General features: G+C 38.9%; 1 protein-coding gene across 1 annotated transcript in view; it reads left to right on the forward strand.

Annotated features, from left to right (window-relative positions):
* Positions 1–7335: 7335 nt before the first annotated feature.
* Positions 7336–23206, forward strand: part of LOC126260133 (transmembrane emp24 domain-containing protein eca-like) — a 29100-nt gene continuing 13229 nt past the window's right edge. Inside the window, exons 1-3 of the mRNA XM_049957384.1 lie at positions 7336–7554; positions 12020–12135; positions 17504–17608. Coding sequence (XP_049813341.1) covers positions 7422–7554; positions 12020–12135; positions 17504–17608 — 354 coding nt within the window. The 5' untranslated portion in view covers positions 7336–7421. The remainder of the gene's footprint in view (positions 7555–12019; positions 12136–17503; positions 17609–23206) is intronic.

The raw sequence follows: 23206 nt of genomic DNA on the forward strand, positions 1-23206 counted from the left end.
GTACCTACTGCAACCTACATCCTTCTGAATCTGCTTAGTGTATTCATCTCTTGGTCTCCCTCTACGATTTTTACCCTCCACGCTGCCCTCCAATGCTAAATTTGTGATCCCTTGATGCCTCAAAACATGTCCTACCAACCGATCCCTTCTTCTAGTCAAGTTGTGCCACAAACTTCTCTTCTCCCCAATCCTATTCAATACCTCCTCATTAGTTACGTGATCTACCCACCTTATCTTCAGCATTCTTCTGTAGCACCACATATCGAAAGCATCTATTCTCTTCTTGTCCAAACTATTTATTGTCCATGTTTCACTTCCATACATGGCTACATTCCATACAAATACTTTCAGAAACGACTTCCTGACACTTAAATCCATACTCGACGTTAACAAATTTCTCTTCTTCAGAAACGCTTTCCTTGCCATGGCCAGTCTACATTTTATATCCTCTCTACTTCGACCATCGTCAGTTATTTTACTCCCTAAATAGCAAAACTCCTTTACTATTTTAAGTGTCTCATTTCCTAATCTAATTCCCTCAGCATCACCCGATTTAATTTGACTACATTCCATTATCCTCGTTTTGCTTTTGTTGATGTTCACCTTATATCCTCCTTTCAAGACACTGTCCATTCCGTTCAACTGCTCTTCCAAGTCCTTTGCTGTCTCTGACAGAATTACAATGTCATCGGCGAACCTCAAAGTTTTTACTTCTTCTCCATGAATTTTAATACCTACTCCGAATTTTTCTTTTGTTTCCTTTACTGCTTGCTCAATATACAGATTGAATCACATCGGGGAGAGGCTACAACCCTGTCTCACTCCCTTCCCAACCACTGCTTCCCTTTCATGCCCCTCGACTCTTATAACTGCCATCTGGTTTCTGTACAAATTGTAAATAGCCTTTCGCTCCCTGTATTTTACCCCTGCCACCTTCAGAATTTGAGTTTTCCAGTTAACATTGTCAAAAGCTTTCTCTAAGTCTACAAATGCTAGAAACGTAGGTTTGCCTTTTCTTAATCATTCTTCTAAGATAAGTCGTAAGGTTAGTATTGCCTCACGTGTTCCAACATTTCTACGGAATCCAAACTGATCTTCCCCGAGGTCCGCTTCTACCAGTTTTTCCATTCGTCTGTAAAGAATTCGCGTTAGTATTTTGCAGCTGTGACTTATTAAACTGTTAGTTCGGTAATTTTCACATCTGTCAACACCTGCTTTCTTTGGGATTGGAATTATTATATTCTTCTTGAAGTCTGTGGGTATTTCGCCTGTCTCATACATCTTACTCACCAGATGGTAGAGTTTTGTCATGACTGGCTCTCCCAAGGCCATCAGTAGTTTTAATGGAATGTTGTCTACTCCTGGCGCCTTGTTTCGACTCAGGTCTTTCAGTACTCTGTCAAACTCTTCACGCAGTATCTTATCTCCCATTTCGTCTTCATCTACATCCTCTTCCATTTCCATAATATTGTCCTCAAGCACATCGCCCTTGTATAAACCCTCTATATACTCTTTCCACCTTTCTGCCTTCCCTTCTTTGCTTAGAACTGGGTTGCCATCTGAGTTCTTGATATTCATACAAGTGGTTCTCTTTTCTCCGAAGGTCTCTTTAATTTTCCTGTAGGCAGTATCTATCTTACCCCTAGTGAGATAAGCCTCTACATCCCTACATTTGTCCTCTAGCCATCCCTGCTTAACCATTTTGCACTTCCTGTCGATCTCATTTTTGAGACGTTTATATTCCTTTTTGCCTGCTTCATTTACTGCATTTTTATATTTTCTCCTTTCATCAATTAAATTCAATATTTCTTCTGTTACCCAAGGATTTCTATTAGCCCTCGTCTTTTTATCTACTTGATCGTCTGCTGCCTTCACTACTTCATCCCTCAGAGCTACCCATTCTTCTTCTACTGTATTTCTTTCCCCCATTCCTGTCAATTGTTCCCTTATGCTCTCCCTGAAACACTCTAAGCCTCTGGTTTAGTCAGTTTATCCAGGTCCCATCTCATTAAATTCCCACCTTTTTGCAGTTTCTTCAGTTTCAATTTGCAGTTAATAACCAATAGATTGTGGTCAGAATCCACATCTGCCCCTGGAAATGTCTTACAATTTAAAACCTGGTTCCTAAATCTCTGTCTTACCATTATATAATCTATCTGATACCTTTTAGTATCTCCAGGATTCTTCCAGGTATACAACCTTCTTTTATGATTCTTGAACCAAGTGTTAGCTATGATTAAGTCATGCTCTGTGCAAAATTCTACAAGGCGGCTTACTCTTTCATTTCTTCCCCCCAATCCATATTCACCTACTATGTTTCCTTCTCTCCCTTTTCCTACACTCGAATTACAGTCACCCATGACTATTAAATTTTGGTCTCCCTTCACTACCTGAATAATTTCTTTTATCTCGTCATACATTTCATCTATATCTTCATCATCTGCAGAGCTAGTTGGCATATAAACTTGTACTACTGTAGTAGGCATGGGCTTTGTGTCTATCTTGGCCACAATAATGCGTTCACTATGCTGTTTGTAGTAGCTATCCCGCACTCCTATTTTTTGTTCATTATTAAACCTACTCCTGCATTACCCCTATTTGATTTTGTATTTATGAACCTGTATTTGCCTGACCAAAAGTCTTGTTCCTCCTGCCACAGAACTTCACTAATTCCCACTATATCTATCTTTAACCTATTTATTTCCCTTTTTAAATTTTCTAACCTACCTGCCCGATTATGGGATCTGACATTCCACGCTCCGATCCGTAGAACGCCAGTTTTCTTTCTCCTGATAACGACTTCCTCTTGAGTAGTTCCCGCCCGGAGATCCGAATGGGGGACTATTTTACCTCCGGAATATTTTACCCAAGAGGACGCCATCATCATTTAATCATACAGTAAAGCTGCATGCCCTCGGGAAGAATTACGACTGTAGTTTCCCCTGGCTTTCAGCCGTTTGCAGTACCAGCACAGCAAGGCCGGTTTGGTTAATGTTACAAGGCCAGATCAGTCAATCATCCAGACTGTTGCCCCTGCAACTTCTGAAAGGCTGCTGCCCCTCTTCAGGAACCACATGTTTGTCTGGCCTCTCAACAGATACCCCTCCGTTGTGGTTGCACCTACGGTACGGCCATCTGTATCGCTGAGGCACGCAAGCCTCCCCACCAACGGCAAGGTCCATGGTTCATGGGGGGGATGTAGTTATGTATGGTACAAAAAATTTAACATATGACACTTAGCATAAGATACTGATAATTTTTTAACTGAAAAACTTTATATATTCAATTTTATACATTGTAATTTTTATGGATAGTTCCTTTTATGTTAGCACTTTCAATTTTTAAAATTGTTTAATATTTGGCTGGGAAATGAATGAAAATCGATCTATTTGGAATACTGTTGCTAAATGAGTTACTGAGAATGGGTACAATATGATAACTGTGTCTTCAATGTAACCAGGAGAGGAAATCAGATAAAGATAACATTGCAGGTGGTATCATGCAGACTAATTAAATTCAAATGTGTGTGATATCTTATGGGACTTAGCTGCTAAGGTCATCAGTCCCTAAGCTTACACACTACTTAACCAAAATTATCCTAAGGACAAACACACATACCCATGCCCGAGGGAGGACTCGAACCTCCGCAGGGACCAGCCGCGCAGTCCATGACTGCAGCGCCTTAGACCGCTCGGCTACTCCCATGTGGCGCAGACTGTTTAGCTATCGCGAGATAATGCAGGGCTTCCACTGAAAGAGATATAAAATTAAAGCCAAGGGTCAGTAGCTCAGCATGCTAGGTGAGAATCATTAAATGTTTCTCAGTGATATTTTATGATTTAAATCCTGTTCAAATAGAGAATTTTAAAAAATGCTGCTTTGTGTGATCCAGTGATCCACGGTTGCTCCAAACGAGATGGGCGGTTTGCTGAAAAAACTATGTTTTAGTAGTAAATATTCAACCAAAATTTAATTTTGTGTTTTTTTACTTGTCATAGCAGAGTATATTCCTAGTTTGAAATTTATTTTTTTCTTAGTAAAAATTTTCAAGAATTTCATAAAGGTAAGTATAAAAAATATGGCTATCATTATACATGTATCTGTTTACCATGAAATTGAATTTACATGTATAAAAAACTGTTCATAATTATCTTATGTGTGCTAAAAATAAAAAAAATTATTGAATATGTAGAACATTTAAAAAATTCAATAAATGGAGCCCATTTCTCTTATTTTTTTAAATGTGTTTTTTTTATGAAAAAGGTAACTGAAGGAAAAACCATCCTCCTCATTTCTTTTCTCTTAATTTTATACAGATTTTTCAATAAAATTTATATTTTTTAATTTTCAGGTAAGAAATGAGCAAGTGAGCTTACTTTTAAAAAATTTAGCCCAAGCATGCAATTTCCTTGTACTTCAGCAGTCTCTCACACTATGAAATGGTCCATTTCCTTAACTGTTAATGCTGAACAAGATATAAAATCCACTAAATCTGAATTCAAGACCATAGTGAATAAGCCAGAAGCTGGTTAAAGATACTCCTCAAAGACCTGAACTGAATGGTGTATATAGTAGTCTTGGCATGAATGAAAAATACAACACTTTTTTAAAGTCCTATTCTAAATACTACACATATCAAAAAAATGTTTTGATCACCACTATTCCCAGAACTCCTGAAGACAGATATTGGCACTGTATATTGTATCGCAGAAGCAGCCCCTTTGAATGAATCAGAGATGTCACTAAACCCGCCCAAAGCAGTAAACAAACATGTATGAGCAGCGCCTATTAGACAGAGGGGGTCCTACAGCTAATCTGCTCCAGTCATTCCACCAGGAAGGAGGTACACGGCTCATGTTGTCTGTAGTTCAATCATGCCTATAGGGTCAATACCGTGGTTCGATCGTGCATGCATTGCTACTTTGTGCCAGGAAGGGCTCTCAACAAGGGAAGTGTCCAGGCATTTCGGAGCGAACCAAAGTGATGTTCGGACATGGAGGAGATACAGAGAGCCAGGAACTGTTGATGACATGCCTTGCTCAGGCTGTCCAAGGGCTACTACTGCAGTGGATGACTGTTACCTACGGATTATGGCTCAGACGAACCCTGACAGCAACGCCACCATGATGAATAACGCTTTTCGTGCAGCCACAGAACGTCGTGTTACGACTCAAACTGTGTGCAATAGGCTGCATGATGCTCAACTCCACTCCCAACGTCAATGGCGAGGTCCATCTTTGCAACCACAACACCATGCAGTGCGGTACAGAAGGGCCCAACAACATGCCGAATGAACCACTCAGGATTGGCATCATGTTCTCTTCACCAATGAGTGTCGCATATGCCTTCAACCAGACATTCGTCGGGGACCTGTTTGGAGGCAACCCAGTTAGGCTGAATGCCTTAATCACACTGTCCAGCGAGTGCAGCAAGGTGGAGGTTCCCTGCTCTTTTATTATGGTATTATGTGGGGCCGACGTATTGGTTGGTCATCATCGAATGCTCCGTAACGGCTGTACAATATGTGAATACCATCCTCCGACTGATAGTGCAACCATATTGGCAGCATATTGACGAGGCAGTCGTCTTCATGGACGACAATTCGCGCCCAATCGTGCATATCTTGTGAATGACTTCCTTCAGGATAACGATATCACTCGAATAGAGTGGCCATCATGTTCTCCAGACATGAACCCTATCAAACATACCTGAGATAGATTGAAAAGGCCTGTTTACGGACGATGTGACCCACCAACCACTCTGAGGGGTATACTCCGAATCGCCATTGAGGAGTGGGACAATCTGGACCAACAGTGCCTTGATGAACTTGTGGATAGTATGCCACAATGAAAACAGGCATGCATCGATGAAAGAGGACGTGCTACTGGGTATTAGAGGTACCACTGTGTACAGTTATGTGATTGGATTTGTGATTTCCTGTCAGAGAGGTCACAGTTCATACTAATTCTCCGAAAGTCATCGAGTAAAACAGAAGTTATTTCTGGCGTTCCTCAAGGTAGTGGTATAGGCCCTTTGCTGTTTCTTATCTATATAAACGATTTGGGAGACAATCTGAATAACCGTCTTAGGTTGTGATGATGCTTTCGTTTATCGACTAATAAAGTGATCAGATGATCAAAGCAAACTGCAAAACGATTTTGAAAGGATACCTGAATGGTGCGAAAATTGACAGTTGACCGTAAATAACGAAAAGTGTGAGGTCATTCGCATGAGTGCCAAAAGGAATTCGTTAAACTTCGGTTACACGATAAATCAGTCTAATCTAAACAGCTGTAAATTCAATTAATACCTAGGTATTACAATTACAAACAACTTAAATTGGAAGAAACACATAGATAATGTTGTGGGGAAGGCTAACCAAAGACTACGTTTTGTTGGGAGGACACTTAAAAAATGTAACAGATCTACTAAGGAGACTGCCTACATTACACTTGTCCGTACTCTTTTAGAATACTGCTGCGCAGAGTGGGATCCTTACCAGATAGGACTGATGGAGTACATCCAAAAAATTGAAAGAAGGGCAGCACGTTTTGTATTATCACGAAACATGCGAGAGAGTGTCACAGAAATGATACAGGATTTGGGCTGGACATCATGAAAAGAAAGGCGTTTTTCGTTCCGACGGAATCTTCTCACAAAATTCCATTCACCAACGTTCTCCTCCGAAAGTGAAAATATTTTGTTGACATCGACCTACATAGGGAGAAACGATCACCACGATGAAATAGTCTCGGACGGAAAGATATAGGTGTATTTTCTTTCTGCGTGCTATACGAAATTGGAATAAGGGAGAATTATAAAGGTGGTTCGATGAACCGTCTGCGAGGAACTTAAATGTGACTTGTAGAGTACCAATGTAGACGTAGATGTATTACGGTACTATAAAAAATTTCTGCTATAGTGGGCTCAAAAGAGCAATTTACTCGTATTATGACTTTACTGTCCAGCCGTTCGTGCCAGCTTATACTTTATAATGACCATTTGGCCGAAAATAGTAGCGAAGCGAATTGTGCAAAATAAAGGACGAATGAAGGTTCACCATGAATTTTAACGTACAGTATGTATTGACAGTACTGATAATTTTTTGACGTTCATCAATACTTCTCGTCAATATTTCTAGTACTGACAATAGTCTAAGCGCGCCCTCAGACGGTTAATATATTGACTGTTTGACAATATTTTTGAACGTGTGAGTGTCCCTTGAACGATGTCTCCGCAATTCAAAGACGTTCGTTGTGACGTTTCACTTCGACCACGATAACGACGGAGCTGTCAGCTGTCTACACGTGTTTGCAGTGACGTGTAAAGCTATTGGTCTGTCTTCGGTCGAATCTGTTTGTGCAGTCAAACCAGTGTTGTGGCTGTGAAAGTTTGTGTGGTTGTGCTTATCATTTCAAAACATGAAGGTGGTTTGGATTGTTTTAGGCTTATTTTTGATGCTTTGTGAGATGACATTTGGTCTTTATTTTCACATTGGTGAAACTGAGCGCAAGTGTTTTATTGAAGAAATACCGGACGAAACCACAGTTATAGGTTAGTAATGTGTATAATACAATATTGTTTCTTAAGATTGTCGTTCTCTCTCCTGTATCTTGTGTAAACGTCACAAGTGGTGTTTAAGAATCGGAGACAATTCTTTATTATCAATCGTACTTCTTAAATAACGTTAATATTTATCTTTTGTGAGGAGTACTCAAAATCAATGGAAAGCGGCAATTGATGTTATTTGAATATTCATTAGTTTAACTTTAGAATGCTGAACTTTTAAGTGTACAAGTTGGTGAACACTGCCAACAAAGATAATGTACGTTTTGTTAAATTTAATTTACATTTAGGACAGACTTTAGTCAAATATCGGTAACTTTAGGAAGTAAGGAAAAATTTGTCAAAGAAGCCTATGTTATGTCTAGAGAAAAATGCTGTGGAAGAGGTCTGCACTATGCCCAGGGAAAAATGCTTTTGAGATATATTGATTAGTGGTTCTTCTTTAAGTCGAGAATGTTTCAATCCTTCATTGTGTATATGCCTTTAAAGTATGCCATATGAAACAAATAAGGATGTTTCTCATTTTCAGGAACACAAGAAAATGAATCTCATTACTTGTAGTTCCTTGTTACTGATTTGTGTACCAATTGACTTAGGTTTTATAGAGTCCTTTTCCCTTCCATCCTCTTCCCTGCCTGCCAGACACCAACAAATGTTGGTTGACTGAGTAGCCTGCAGTTTAACCCGATGTTAATGTTGTTTTGGAAGCTGAGAAATTGTTTTTATGTGGAAGCAGCGCAGAGAGGAAAAAACTATCGATGTAACTATCTTCTTCTTCCTTTTTTTTTTTTTTTTTTTTTTTTCTTCCCCTGCTTGGTCTATTTCATTTACTGTGTACTGTATGTTTCATTTTGCTGATTCTCTTGTATCTCTAGTTGTATTTTTTTTTTTTTTTTAATGTAGTAGTGTAGTGGCCTTAGGCAATCGTGGCTTACTGGCAGGAATGTGCGTAGCCTAAGTGCCAAATATGCAGTCTTTTTTACTTATTTTTAGTGGTGTCATTTGTCCACAAACAGGACAACAGAACATTGACAATATTTCTTTTGTGTCTTTTTTTTGGAATGTAACTTACAATGACATAGGCCTACTGGTCTGTAGCAATGCCTGATGCCTTGGCTACAGTGCAAGTTGCCAGTGTGGTTGTGGGTTAGCAAAGCAGTATCAGAGGTTTCCGTTAATCTACATTTTGTACCCATTTACTCACCCACCAGTTCTGGAACAACAGTAGAATGTAGCAACACACACACACACACACACACACACACACACACACACACACACACACACACACAACCTGATGTTACCACCTAAAGTTTCCTCCAGGTGAATAAATGCCGAAAATTGAAATTTATAGTAAACCTAGTTATTGAAATTTGTGTGTTAGTGTGTGTTGTGGTGGTCTTTGAACTGTAGAATTAATTTTTAGGAACATAATCTCTGCTTTACAAGAACATTCCATCTGAAAATAAGAGGATACATTATGACTTAAGTCCCACTTGAAACTACAGGCATTCAATAAACTAAGTAGATGAGCTTTCATCAAAATAACAGTGATCACAGTTGGAAGGGGACAATATAAGACATTTGCCTTGCCCAATGCACAAGACATGGCTGCAGCAGCAACAGCTGTTCACTCCAGTTTTTCATATGTTCACATGCTCCCTGTGAATGAGCAGTATTGGGTTTACTTAGGGGGATGCTAACAGCCTTGTCAATTTCCTGTGTACTTTGCAGTTAGTTTAATATATTCTGTCACATAAAATGAACAAACAGTGTAGAGAAACCAGACAGACAGTATCAGTGAATCACTTTGTTATAGCACTAGCATAAAGTGCTGTATGTAACTGACTTTGATAACTAGCTCTTGACATAGGAGAGTGAAATGACACCTTTGAATATGACTGGTGTGACCAAGCTGATTCCCTGAGTGGTTGTTGTTATGATAGTTTTCCTTTAAACAAATAGCTCTCAATCATGTTATTCTGATTGAAATGTAATTCAGAGATTGAAAGGAGCACATCACTGCAGACAGGATCTCACATTGTAGAACAGCAGTTACAGTGTGAGAACTCTACAAGAGGTATGCACAGAGAGAGGTCATTAGCCTTACAGTTGTAGATTTTAGCAGGCATTGTGAAATTGTATATTTTTTCTTCCTTCATCTGTTTGTGTATTTTAGGTAATCTGCTTGAAGGATGTGACCTTTACGTATTTTAAGATAAGGATCTAAACCTAAATTGAAAAAGGCAACATTACAAGACTGAAGAAACAAATATAAAATTTGCTAACCAACATCATACAACTGGATGATGTCTCTGTGTGTGTGCAAAGTGTATGATTTCTCAAATACTTAAATAAAACAGAAATAAAATAATTGCTTGGCTCTCTTATTGATCACAAGTTTATAATTTGGTTCATAATATTTAAGTAATAATGGAAGAAAAGTTTTTCTGATAAAGAGAAATGTGGTATGTTTAAAGGACAGTTACCGTAGTAACAATCAACTATGGAATGAATATGGTCACACATTCTGTTGTGTTCAAAATTATGTTGTTCAGCTACTTCAACCATTGGTTACCACAGTCAGTTGCAGCTGGCACCTTAGACCAGTAATGTATCAGTGTGATTCATTGTCACTATATGTGTAGTGTTGTTTCTCTATATATAAATTTAAAGTATTTGGTCGTTTCTGAAAGTATTTTTCTGGAGTGTATCCTTACATGGGGGGGGAGTGAAACATCGACAGTACAGACGAGATAGGAAAAGCTGCAGATGTGGTGCTACAGGTTAGGTGGGTAGATAGGGTGACCAATTAGGAGATACTGAATTGAATCGGGGAGAAGAAATTTGTATGACAACTTCACTAAAAGAGGGGATTGGTTTATAAACAGTTTGAGGCATCAAAGAATAATTAATTTGGTAGTAAAGAGAAGTTTGGGGATAAAAAGTTGACGGGGATATCAAGGGTTGACTACAGTAAGTGGGTTCAAATGGATTTAGGGTGCAGTAGTTATGCAGTGATGAGGAGGCTTTCACAGCAGGAATATGTAGTGTACAGAGCTGCATGAAGCTAGTCTTTGGACTGAAGGCCATAATAGCAATGGGTGATCTGTTAAAACAGTGCAATACCTTGTTGATAGTCCAATGGCGCTATTGACACGATTGGGATATAAGCATTAAGAAATGAAGAACAAATGGTGTCACTAACAGTATGAAAACATTAGCAAAATATAAATTGACAGTCTAACAGAACCTACACAGGATTCTTTTTTTGTGATTAACACATTTAAAACTTCAAAAAGTCAGGTACAACGAAAAAGTAGGGGTTTCCATTATGGTCATAAATGTAACTATGGCATGCTCAATGCATATAAAAAAGAATGTTATAATGCTTGTAACCAAACTATCACCTTTGAATCTAAAGGGGCATCAGGGTACCCTACAGATTAGTCTGTCACTGCACCTTCATAAAAACCTGTGCAGTTAGCATGCAATACAAACCAAAACATTGGTCTCAAGGCTTACCATCTCCACTAGGCCTATGTAGATATAGTAAATAAAATTATGTGAGCCACCACCCACAAAATCTAAGCAAGACATTGTGAACAAAATTCACAACTAAGATCTAAAACTGAAAGATACAAACTAAAACATTCCAGGCACTATGTAACATATGATATCATTTTCAAGTAATGTATTCGTGGCTAATGTTGTTCACTAGACCCCCAACAACAGGTGGTCCTGAATGGCTCAGTTAGGACAGTATTTCGCATGTGTTAGTGTGTGTGCACATGCACATTTTCATAAATAACTTACAATATAGGATGTTATTCTTTCTTCTGATTAAACCACTGTCATGTGTGTTATATATGTTCCCCTATATTTGTCCATTTCGTGCGTTTTGACTTGAATTCACTCCTGAATATTAATGAAAGTAGTGAATTGCAGTTGTATTTGGGAGGAGTGAGGTTAAAACTTCTGTTCAGCTGTCCAGAGTTAAGGTTTTTTTTGTAATATCCTGAATCACTTTAGGTAGAATTGAGATGTTCCCTTTGATAAAGGCTGATGCCCTTCGCCATTCTTGTACAGTCAGAATTTGTGCTCAGTCTGTGGTGACCTTGCTGTCATTGTGATGTTAAACCATAATCTAGTGCTCCATTCTTGTAAATATTTCAATGTTTCTACCAATTATTGTAATTGTTCTTAGCTGAAGCCACAAAAAAATAGAGAAAGGCAAAATTGTATTTTTAGATGAGGCCATTCCTTTTTTTTTTTTGTTGCAACTGCAGCGGCTCATGCTCTCCTGACCTACCTTTTGCATAATCTCAATGTGTACAATAGTGGGAGTTATCATTCAGTATTCTACCAAAGTGATTTCTGAAATGCTATTGATTTTTTGCTTTATGGTGTCAGCTGTGGTTATAATTTGTTTGATTGTGATATTTTGTTTCAGTTAACTACAAGGTTGAATTATATGATCCCAAAAGTGGAGGATTTATGCCATCGAGTCCAGGAATTGGGATGCATGTTGAAGCAAGAGATCCTGATGATAAAGTCTTATTATCTAGAGTAAGTAAAATAATCTACTATACAGACACCAAGGTCACATCATTATATGAAGTTTCAGCTCAAAAGTGTGGATGAAGAAGTTATTAAGCATCTATACTTCTTGCATGAAGTGTTAAAAACACTGTTTTGTTATACATAAACGGAATTTTTTTACGTGTATAATTGGTAGGTGTTGTAATTAAAACTGCAGGTATATTACTTAAGTACATTCTTAAGTGTTACGATGATGTATAAATATTTCTCAGGATGAGCTTACAGTAGAGCTTTATCTCTCATAAAGGTTTGCCCATAGTTTTTGACTGGGAACATCACTGTTGTTCTGCAGTAACAGAAACTAAACAGTCCCAAAAACATTTCAGACTGGTTGCATATCTACAAATGTGCATGGATTTAGATGCTAGGGCAGCAGGGAATCAAAGAAGAAGCCTTAGAAAAGAACTTTACTATAAAATAAAAAAAAGCAATAACTAATCATTTTCTGTTAGTTTGAAAGTGTACAGCCATGAAGAGTCAAAATCTGCTGCTGGGTAACATCCAGTACCATCTTGGTCCATCCTGTGCACTGCAACATGCTTGGATCCTGCTGGATGTGCTGGTCCTCTCTTTGATGGCAACCTTCCTTGAGATCATCCACTGTGAGAAGGATCCGTGCAACTATGCACTGCGAGATTCAACCAGTCTCCTCATATTCAGCTGGATTCATACCCGGGAATACTGCAGGCAATTCAGTTCATTTGATGCCTGCCGTCTGGAGGATGACTTATTAGATGGGTGCAGTTTTTCACGCATTATTGTCTTGAAAGTTAAAGCCATCATTGAAACGTTGACTTTAGGGCAATGTTGGTTACAGGATCCTGTTCAGGTACTGCACATCCCTCCAATTACTCTCGAGAGTAGTGAGAAGTTCCCAAAACATGACTTATCCACTTACCCACTGAACACATGGGACTGTATGCCTGAGACATACATTGGTAACTGGCCACCACCAACCTCTGCGACGATGGTGATCTAGCTTCTGACAAGTCGTGCATTTTTCCACGAAGAGAGCCCAATGCCATATCATAGATGAAAGTCGTCCAGTCATGTTCCCTTGTCCACCTTTGGTGCTGGCGGGTTTGTACTGTTCTAAGCAATGCATACCTCTAGGCAGTGTATTCGTGTGGCAGAGGTGGTTGCTTTCTGACTAATTAGAAGGCCATTTTGTTTTGTCTCGTGTAGCAGTGTGCTATGGTGTTGTGGTGCAAGAATTTAATGTGTACCAGGATTGCAGACAGGTACATACATACAGATAAAAAATAATTACTTTTTTTGAGGTTGTAATTGTTAAGAAAATCTCATGTACAAGGAATCATCGATAATTCTGAAATTATAAACTTGATTATATCCTGAAGGACTGAAAAAATTAGAAGCCTATGTAAACTATGTGAGGATAATGTTTATAATCACATTTTTGATTGTTTCCAGTCTTTAATTGTTGAATGCACTCCAGGCATGCTTCAAATAAAAAGAAACAAGAAACCAAATTTCATTGACACTCAGCATTATTATTGTAAAACATCAGAAACTGGAAAACTACATTTCCATTAGCAATTTTCTAGCATTTATCTTCTAACAATATTTTAAAACTGTATCAGGCACAGAAGCATTGTTGAAGATCCCTATTTTTAATTATGTGTTTTCTGTGATACACAGGATGTCCATGTTAAATATATAATAATATAAAAGGTAATGACTAGAGAAGTAATCAAGGTGGTTTGCTTCAACAAAATGTTTTTTGTGCTTGCTTGTGGCAGTTGATACCACTTGCACATGTGCATAGCTGCTTTGTTTGTGTAAACTCACATTGGCAACCACATGGACTCTACAACAGAAGGTATTCTGTGTGCTTTCTCTTGTGGAGCTTAAGTCTGTTACACTGGTACAATGTAATTTTCAGCGAGAGTATGGACTGCGACAACTGACGATGTTCTCACTAACGTAACAATCAAGAAATGGGACAAGTGGCTTCAGGAAAGTGGGATTTAGTTTTTGATGTCTGACCGCCACACCAAGCACACAGTTCCAGAGACTACCATTGAATTAAGTCATATGTCCTTCCAGCAGAGCCTATGTTAAGTCAATCCAACAAGCAAGCAGGTAGTTATAGTTACCTCGTTAGACAGTACATGATTTAGTCTGTATACAAACTGTAACAGAGTAAATCCTGAGGATAAGGTGTGATGGAAGGCATTCGTGGAGACAATTCTGACAAAAATGGATGGAAATGAGGCTGTTTGCAATTTCATCTGTTTCCTGGATGAGGTTACATTCCACACATCCAGCATGGGGTGCTCTGAATGTGAGTGTGCCATGTAGAGTGTTGAAAGAGAGTTTTATGGGTTCATTGTTCATCATGGAGCCTACAGTTAACACAACAATGTAAATAGCCATGTTGGAGCTGTTGCTGTGGCACAACTTCCTCGTGATGTGATCTTTCAACAAAATGGTGCCCTAGGGATGTGTAATTCATGAACAAATTAGTTGAAATGAACTAGTCCATGAAAGGAAATGTTCAGAGCAGTCTCCTCGCTGCCCCTACCTATTGGAAGTTGGAATGTGCACAAATAAATTTCCTGTCCCTTGATATGTGAGTATACTCCATTCCCAGGATCTAAGTGTCCATAGTTCTGAACGCCTAATGGTGAAATGTACAAACTGTGTCTGATCAGAAGTCCAAAACCGTATCGTTAGTTCACTTAGTTCAGCTCGGGCTGCAGTTCTGAACTGCGTGAACTTGTTGGATAGTTCATTTGAACTAGTTCATCAAGCTAGTCCAGTAAGAACTACCTCACAAGGAATAGTCCTGTTAAAAAGAGCTACTTTGCTAATCTCTATAGTGCACCATTCCATTTCGCAAGCATTGAGGGATTTCTTGGATCATGAGTTCCCAGATTGCTCGAGTGGGACAGGTAGTCTATCGATTGCCCCTCCCCCTCCCCCTAGAAGCCTAGACATTAAGCTACTTGATTTTTTTCTAGTTTATCATTGATTAGTTTGTAATCTACCAGATGTGTGCCTCTGCATTTGTGTAGCTATTGCAAATTTTATGACGGCAATGTTGCAAAGCACTTGCAGAAAAGTGGAGTACAGGTTAGATGTCTGTTGTGTCAATTGAGTTACCATTCTTGTAGAAGCATGTCATCAATAAATACCTCAATTACATCACAACTTATTACATTTTACACTGAGGTGACAAAAATTGTTGGAAATTATATGCACGTATACAAATGGTGGTAGTTATCATGTACACAAGGTTTAGAAGGGCAGTTTATTGCTAGAGCTGTCTTTTGTACTCAGGTGATTCGAGTGAAAAGGTGTCTGATGTGAGTATGGCCGCATGACGTAAATAAACAGACTAACGGACTTTGAAACCAGATTGATAGTTGGAGACTGGCACATGGGACATTTCATTTCAGAAATTTATAGGAAATTCAGTATTCTGACATCCACAGTGTCAAGAGCGTGCCTTAATACCAAATTTCAGGCATTACATTGCACCACGGACAATCCAGGGACAGACAGCCTCCACCGAGGGCAGTGCCATTTGTGTAGAGTTGTAAGCACTAAGAGACAAGCAACATTGCATTGTACAACCACAGAAATCATTGTGGGACGTACGATGAATGTATCAGTTTGGACAGTTTGGTGAAATCTGGTGTTAATGAATGGGATATGGCGGAGATGACAGATGTGAGTGAGTGCCTATGCTAACAGCACGGCACCACTTGCAACACCTCTCCTGGGCTTGTGGCCATGTTGGTTGTATTCTAGTTGATTGACGAACTTTGGCCTGGTCAGATGAGTCCGAATTTCAGATGATAAGAGCTGATGACAGGCTCGTGTGTGGTGCAGACCTCATGAAGTCATGGACCCAAATTGTCAACAAGGTACAGTGCAAATGGGGGTGACTCCATAACGGTGTGCGCTACCTTTACATGGGATGGGCTGGGTCCTCTGTTCCAACTGAACCGGTCATTGACTGGAAATGGTTGTGTTTGGCTATTTGGACACCATTTGCAGCCATACATGGACTTCATCTTCCCAAACAGTGATGGAATGTTTGCAGACAGTGTGCCATGTCACAAGTCACTGGCCACAATTGTCCCCAATTGATTTGCAGAACTTTCTGGACAATTTGAGTGAAAGATCATCACCAAACAAGACTCCCGTGGAACATTTATGGGACCTAATCAAAGGATCTGTTTGTGCACAGAATCCTGCACCGGCAGCACTTTCAGAATTATGGATGGCTAGAGGCAGCATGGCTCAATATTTCTGCAGGGAACTTCCAACAACTTGTTGAGTCCAAGCTACGTTGAATTTCTGCACTACACTGGTAAAAGGAGATCCAACACAATATTAGGAGGTAACCCATTACTTTTGTCACTTCAGTGTATATTATAATGTGGTTAACCTGGACACCCTGTACTATAGTTACTAATTCTGTTATGATTATATACCAATTTACTAGTCAACTTCAACTTAAGTTTTGCAGTTGCGTTACAGATTTAAGCATAAGTTCACCTTGGACATCGGTTTCAAATTTTGCTGATTCTGTGGAAGATGCAAGTCCTGCTTCTCTTTTCAACATCATTGTGTGAGATAGTCAGTTTTCTCCGCAACTTTCAAGTGTAGAGTGAGTGTCCTTACTCTCCGTATCTGCCTCATAGCATCAAGGACAAATCATTGCTGATACACATACTGGTTGATAAAACCTCAATTTCCTCTTGACACTTAAAAGTGCAGCTAGCCAGAGTAAAATTTATGCTTAGAAAAATGGCAGCATTTCTTTAATCATGTATTTCTTATTTGCAGGGGAAACTAATACACACTTTAAATAGTTATACTTTCTGTTTTATATTTTTATTTGATGTTTGTACCTAAATATTTCATATACTTCCCTCAGAAAAGCTACAGTGGACAGTACTGCTGTAATTACGAAAGACAAGCTTCACTTGGTTGATGTGATTGCAGTATACACTCATTCATTCATACATTTTACTGAGTGCATCATTTTGTGGTAGCAACATTAGGTGGGAATGAGATGCAACTTGTACATAAACAGTAAGAGGATGGCAGTATTAACTATTGTAGGCAACAATTTATTTATGCCGTTTACACTCTAAAAGGCTATTACTGAACATATTGTTGAATTCGACAGAGCATTCAACTTGTGGAAAATGTAGCTAGAGTGGATGAGTAATTCCATGAGTTGTTAGTTGATAGTATTACCTCTACTCGTTATTTCATGTGTGAAAGTGTTTCTGGTGTGTTTCTCACCAGAACAGCATGACTGTCTAAAAATCTTAAGATGCCTTTTCTTTTGTAGGTGTATAGCTCCGAGGGTAGAATTTCATTCACATCGCAGACCCCGGGCGAACATGTGATATGTCTGTATTCCAACAGCACTAGCTGGTTCAGTGGATCACAACTAGTAAGTAATGTGTAAATGGAGAAATAATGCAGTTCTTTTCTATCAAAACAAATTTCATACAGAGTGCATTTTTGTCTTTTCTTCTGCAACCTCGTGTACATACTTATAAGAAGGTTTCCGAAGTGCAGTAAATATAATACATTTTCATCACAATCTGATGTGTTTAATATATTGTACCATAATAATATATTGGGCATTATATTCTGAGTAATGATACAAATATTGAAAGAATCTGACTGAAAATCAATACTTGCTTTAAAAATAAAAAAGAGAATGTAACAATCATACCAGTCTGTGCACCACTATATTGACATTCTGATGATAATGTCAATACCTCTAAGAAAAGTTATAGAATCTGATAAATAATAGCAAATCCAATAAAAATGATAAGAGGAATTTCAAGTGAAAGTAGGACAAACACTTTAGAATGAACATTCAGTGGGTAGCTTCAGATGTGACACCATAAATGACAGAGGTCATAAATGCATTTTATCAAACAGAGTAAATGTATGTTTTATAATGGTCCTAAACGACTGTAGAATTTCAAGGGTCATAGACTTTCAGGATGCAGAGTAAAGCTCAAATCAGAATTGTAGATTGTAGTATTTTTTGAAGAACAGGCAGATATGTCAGATTTAAAAAAAATAACAAATTCAGCTTAGAAGAAAATGGAGGTTTTTCAGTCACACACAAGATAGGAAATTATTTAACAAAGGTACTAATGCAAATTACAAAATGTAGATATGAAGAAAGCAAAAGAAAAGATAATCTTAAACGAAAGAAGGCAACAGTTAAACAGATAGTGAGAGTTTCAAGCAAATGGTAATGGGGATGCATACAGAATCACTGAGCAAGGTGGCGTAGTGGTTAGCACACTGGACTTGTGTTCAGGATGACGATGGTTGAAACCTACATTCAGCCATCCAGATGTAGGTTTCCTGTGATTTCCCTAAATTGCTCCAGGAAGATGCCGGGATTGTTCCTTCCCCATCCTTGAGACCATCTGAGCTTGTGCTCTGTCTCTAATGACTTCTATGTTGATGAAATATTAAACCCAGTCTTCCTTCTTTCTACATAAAGAACCAAACAAAGCTATTAGGAAATACACTGATGCGGCAAAATATTATGACCAACTACTTAATAGCTTGTTTGTCCATCTTTGGAACAAAATACATTGCTGATTCTATGTATCAGGGATCCAGCAATTTGTTAGTAGCTTTGTGGAGGTATGTGGCATTACATGTCTAGGCACAGGTCATGTAATCCACATAAATAACAGGCTGCTGATTTGCTTGCATGGAGATGTTGACTGATAGTGACCCAGTTGCATTCCATAGGATTTACATAAGGCAAGACATCAATGTGGGTTCATTACAATGCTCCTGAAATCACTGTAGCATGGTTCCTGGTCAGAGAGACATGGACAATTACACTGCTGAAAGATGACATTGCTATCAGGGAAGACTTCAAGCATAAACTCTTCGTTGATCCATTATGGACCGTGGGACAACAGCTGGCATGTATTTCTTGATGCAATAATTTACCAACAACCGTATGTATTGCAGAAATTTATTTTATGAGTTTCTTATGTGCTACCAGTTTCAGCATTACATTGATGCCATCTTCAGGCCCCACATGTCATAGTCGTAAAATCGCTACACGCAGAAGGAGCAATATAACTGGATCCGTGAATCAAATCGTTATGCAACAGCTCTTGGTGGCCAGGCGATACAGACTGAGGCGGTTTGCAAACATCGATGTTTGCGAACCGCCTCAATCTGTGTCGCCTGGCCACCAATAGCTGTTGCATAACGATTTGATTCACGGATCCAGTTATATGGCTCCTTCCGTGTATAACGATTTTACGACTATGATGTGTGGGGCCTGAAGATCGTATCAATGGAATGCTGAAACTGGTAGCACATAAGAAGTTAATAAAATAAATTTCTGCAATACATACGGCTGTTGGTAAATTATTTCATCAAGAAATCAAGCATAAAGGGATGCATGTTGTTTGCAGATGTCAGTGTATGTCTTCCATTACTACCACATGTCCCATGCAAGTGTAGGAGAATGTCACCCATAGCATAATAGTGCTCACACCAGCCTGCACCCTTAGCGTGCTGCACATTTCAAGCCAATGTTCCCCTTGGTGGTGGCATTTGTGGAGATGACCATGGTCATAATGTTATGGCGTATCAGTGTATCTTTGAGAGGGTGTGAGAAGGTGGAATGAAAATTTGTCACAGGAAACAGTTGTAGTGCAAAGAAAAGAAAACAGAAGCTGAGATTGGTTATGACTGTGTTCCATCAATTAAGGTGCCAGGTTGAAACAGAAACAAAGATAGTTAATAGTGAGAAAAATGATGTTCCATAAGAAATGACAGATGAAGTGTGTAAATCCAAGCAAGGTATGAAGAGGGCGAAGGCAGTTGACATGATTAACTCGAGAGGCAAAGTAACTTAAAAGGAATTAGGAAAAATATTTTCAGAATGTCTCCAGAGGAAGCTGTTTCTCCAAACCTAGAACATGGTGTTAATTATTTTATTTGACGAGAGAGGAGTCAGACACACAAAATATGCTCAACCTGTCAGTCTCCTCTTTGTAATTTACAAAATATTCATTAAAACTGTCACTAACCACATAGGATTTATTCTGGCCAAGGCTAATTTTAAAAGTGAAAGTAACACATAACGAAATGGTAGAGTGGAGCAAAAAGTATCAACTACCATTTTGTTGCAGTTTTATAGACTTTGAGAACTTTTTATTCAGTTTCAACAAAATCTTTGTTAACAGTCCTCTAATAAGAGGTGGTTCTCATGTCCATCAGGCCCCTTACAATTCGTTGTCCAGGAGTGGGATCACAAGAAACCAGTGGCTCGACTACGAGAGTAGAGAAGTGAGTCAACTCCAGCATTTCAGTCACAGAAAGGATATTGGTTGAATACGATGATGAATGCCATGCAATAAAAATTGCATACATGACAAGTAAATTTTGATGAACGATAAGAGATCTGTTCAAATTTCCACACACTTGTAATTTTGCACCAATGGTGTGTTTAATGTGTAACTTCCGGAAGTTTCAATATTGTATGTATGTTAGTTATTGTTCATTACTGTATTGAGAAGAACGTTGTGTCGCACAGTTTGCAAATTTCGAGATGGCAAACTTAGAGGAACAATGCGTCTGCATTAAATTTTGCAAGAAACTCAAGAAAAACTATTACAGGCACGCCAAATGATGCAGGAAGCCTATGGCAATGAATGCTTAAGCTGTACTCGGTGATACAAATGGTTCACACAGTTTAAAAATGGCTGGATGGAAGTTAAAGATGATCTTCATTCAGGACGCCCTTTGACGTCTACCGACAGCGCTCATTCCAGGAACATTAACAAAATTGTGCAAGCCAATCGAATACTGACTATCAGAGAGGTTGCAGAAGAATGTAACATTTCAGTTGGATCATGTCATGAAATCCCTACACAGTATCTTGGAATGCATTATGTTGCTGCCAAGTTTGTCCCATGGCTCAGGAGTCAAGACCAGAAAAACTTTTGCCTCACAATCTGTGACAACCTTTTGGATCGCGCAGATGAGAACAAGATGTTCCATAAGAGAATCACAACTGGTGATGAGACACGGGTCTATGGTTATGATGTTAGGACCAAGGTTCAGTCTTCGCAATGGGTCAGGAATGGTTCTCAGAGACAAAGAAAAAAAAACTCATCAGCTCAGGTCAGATGTCAAAGCCATGCTGATAGTTTTCTTTGACTTTGAAGGATGAACTGTGAGAGTGGCCTGAAATGTGGCTAGACAATTTATGGCTCTTGCATCACAATAATGCCTGACTATTGCAGAAAAAACGAAGTCATTGTGCTGCCTTATCCTCTGTACTCTCCACACCTGGCCCTTGCGGACTTCTTTTATTTCCAAAGTTGAAAACCCTATTGAAAAGACAAAACTTTGTAACAGTAGATGAGATAAAAGAAAATTCGCTGATGAGGCTTCGTGCGATTCAGCGAGAGGTATACCAACACTGCTTCCAAAAGTGGAAACAGCTTTGGGAGCAGTGTATCAATTGTGGAGGATAGTATTTCGAAAAAGACCATGCACAGTAAATAAAAGGTAAGCGTATAAAAATTTTTTGAACAGACCTCGTATGTTCACGTTTTCTATCTTATTTCTTATTAGTTTCAAAAGATTGTAGTATCAGAAAATGGTCATGCATTTTGTTCTTTGAGCATGTGCTTGGAGGCAATTTGATCCATTTATAAAATCATTTTGTAATTGTTCACTGAAGGAGAAAATATTTTTAAGCTATCTAAATGTATAATACAATTAAAAACACAAATTTTTGGGATGCATAAAAATAATCATTTATTTTAATGTAGTTACCTGCCTGGGGGTTGGGGACTAGAATCGACCTGTGGTAATTCCTAGTGTGTTGAAAGACATGACTGGAAGCAGTCTTATGCCTAATCAAGCTTTTACAATGACGACTCAGCTATTATTATGACATCTGTCAATTTTAGCTTATTTTTCAAACTTTTACTTAACCTTTTCAGCTTAATTATGTATTGTCTCCATTTAGGGCTTGACCTCCACTTTCCTAAATTTCACAGAAGTGTGGGCTGTAGGGGAAGGACACTTTACCTACTATTAAAAAGGGATATATGGTCGCACCCAAAATCTAGTGCCATAGCCTATCTGTCATGGGTGGGATCATCATATACCACATGACTGTTGTAGCCCCCGAAAATGCAGGAATAACACTGCTGATGCCTAAGTGTTACATTCCCATGTATGTCAGAAAGAAGGTGCCTCTCCAGTCCGGGCACAGAGACTACAGACAATGACTACCATGCCAGCTAGTCTATGTTGTGGTGCCCATAGGAGTGAAAGCATCAGGGTGGACAGTCTGCAATTAAATGGAGCAAATTCATCCATACCAGCATCTGTGCCAATACAGCCTTCTCAGCAAATAGAAAACAAGATTTTTTAATGCAAAGGCTTACAACTCCATGGTGTTTCCATCCATGGCCACACCATAAGATGAGGATCAGGCAAGGAGAAATGGATGTGGACACTTTGCCCAGTTCTTGGAATGGTCCAAAACTGCAGTGAGTCTTTTGGAATGAAGCTACCGTTTTTCGGTGAAATTATTGACAGTAAGTTTGAAGTAGTTTTTTCAATGGAGAAATTAAGAAATGGATCTCTGTTGATCAAAACTTTGGATGCTAACCAATCATAGGCAATTCTCTAACACTACAGAGAGACAAAGAACTGCACTCTAGCCTCGAGTGGCCTGGAGCACATTTTGTTCATCCTATTCAGGGAGGACCAAAGGATAATAGGATGGACACTGGAGCTTTCATCCTAGACTTTGAAGAAATACCTATCTTGAGAAAGTTAAGGTCGTGGTCTACGCGTGTGATGTCAAATTGTTTTAGGTGCCAAAGATGTGGACACATGTCCAACTGTATGCATGAGGCCATGTAGAAGGAGAATACATGAGTGCCCACCTCACGCACAGCCCCCTATGTATGTAAACTGCCCTTGGCATCATCCCCTTCGTTCATTGATATGTTCAGTTTTC

The sequence above is a fragment of the Schistocerca nitens genome, chromosome 1 (genome assembly GCF_023898315.1).
Source record: "Schistocerca nitens isolate TAMUIC-IGC-003100 chromosome 1, iqSchNite1.1, whole genome shotgun sequence".
Classification (NCBI taxonomy): Eukaryota; Metazoa; Arthropoda; class Insecta; order Orthoptera; family Acrididae; genus Schistocerca; species Schistocerca nitens.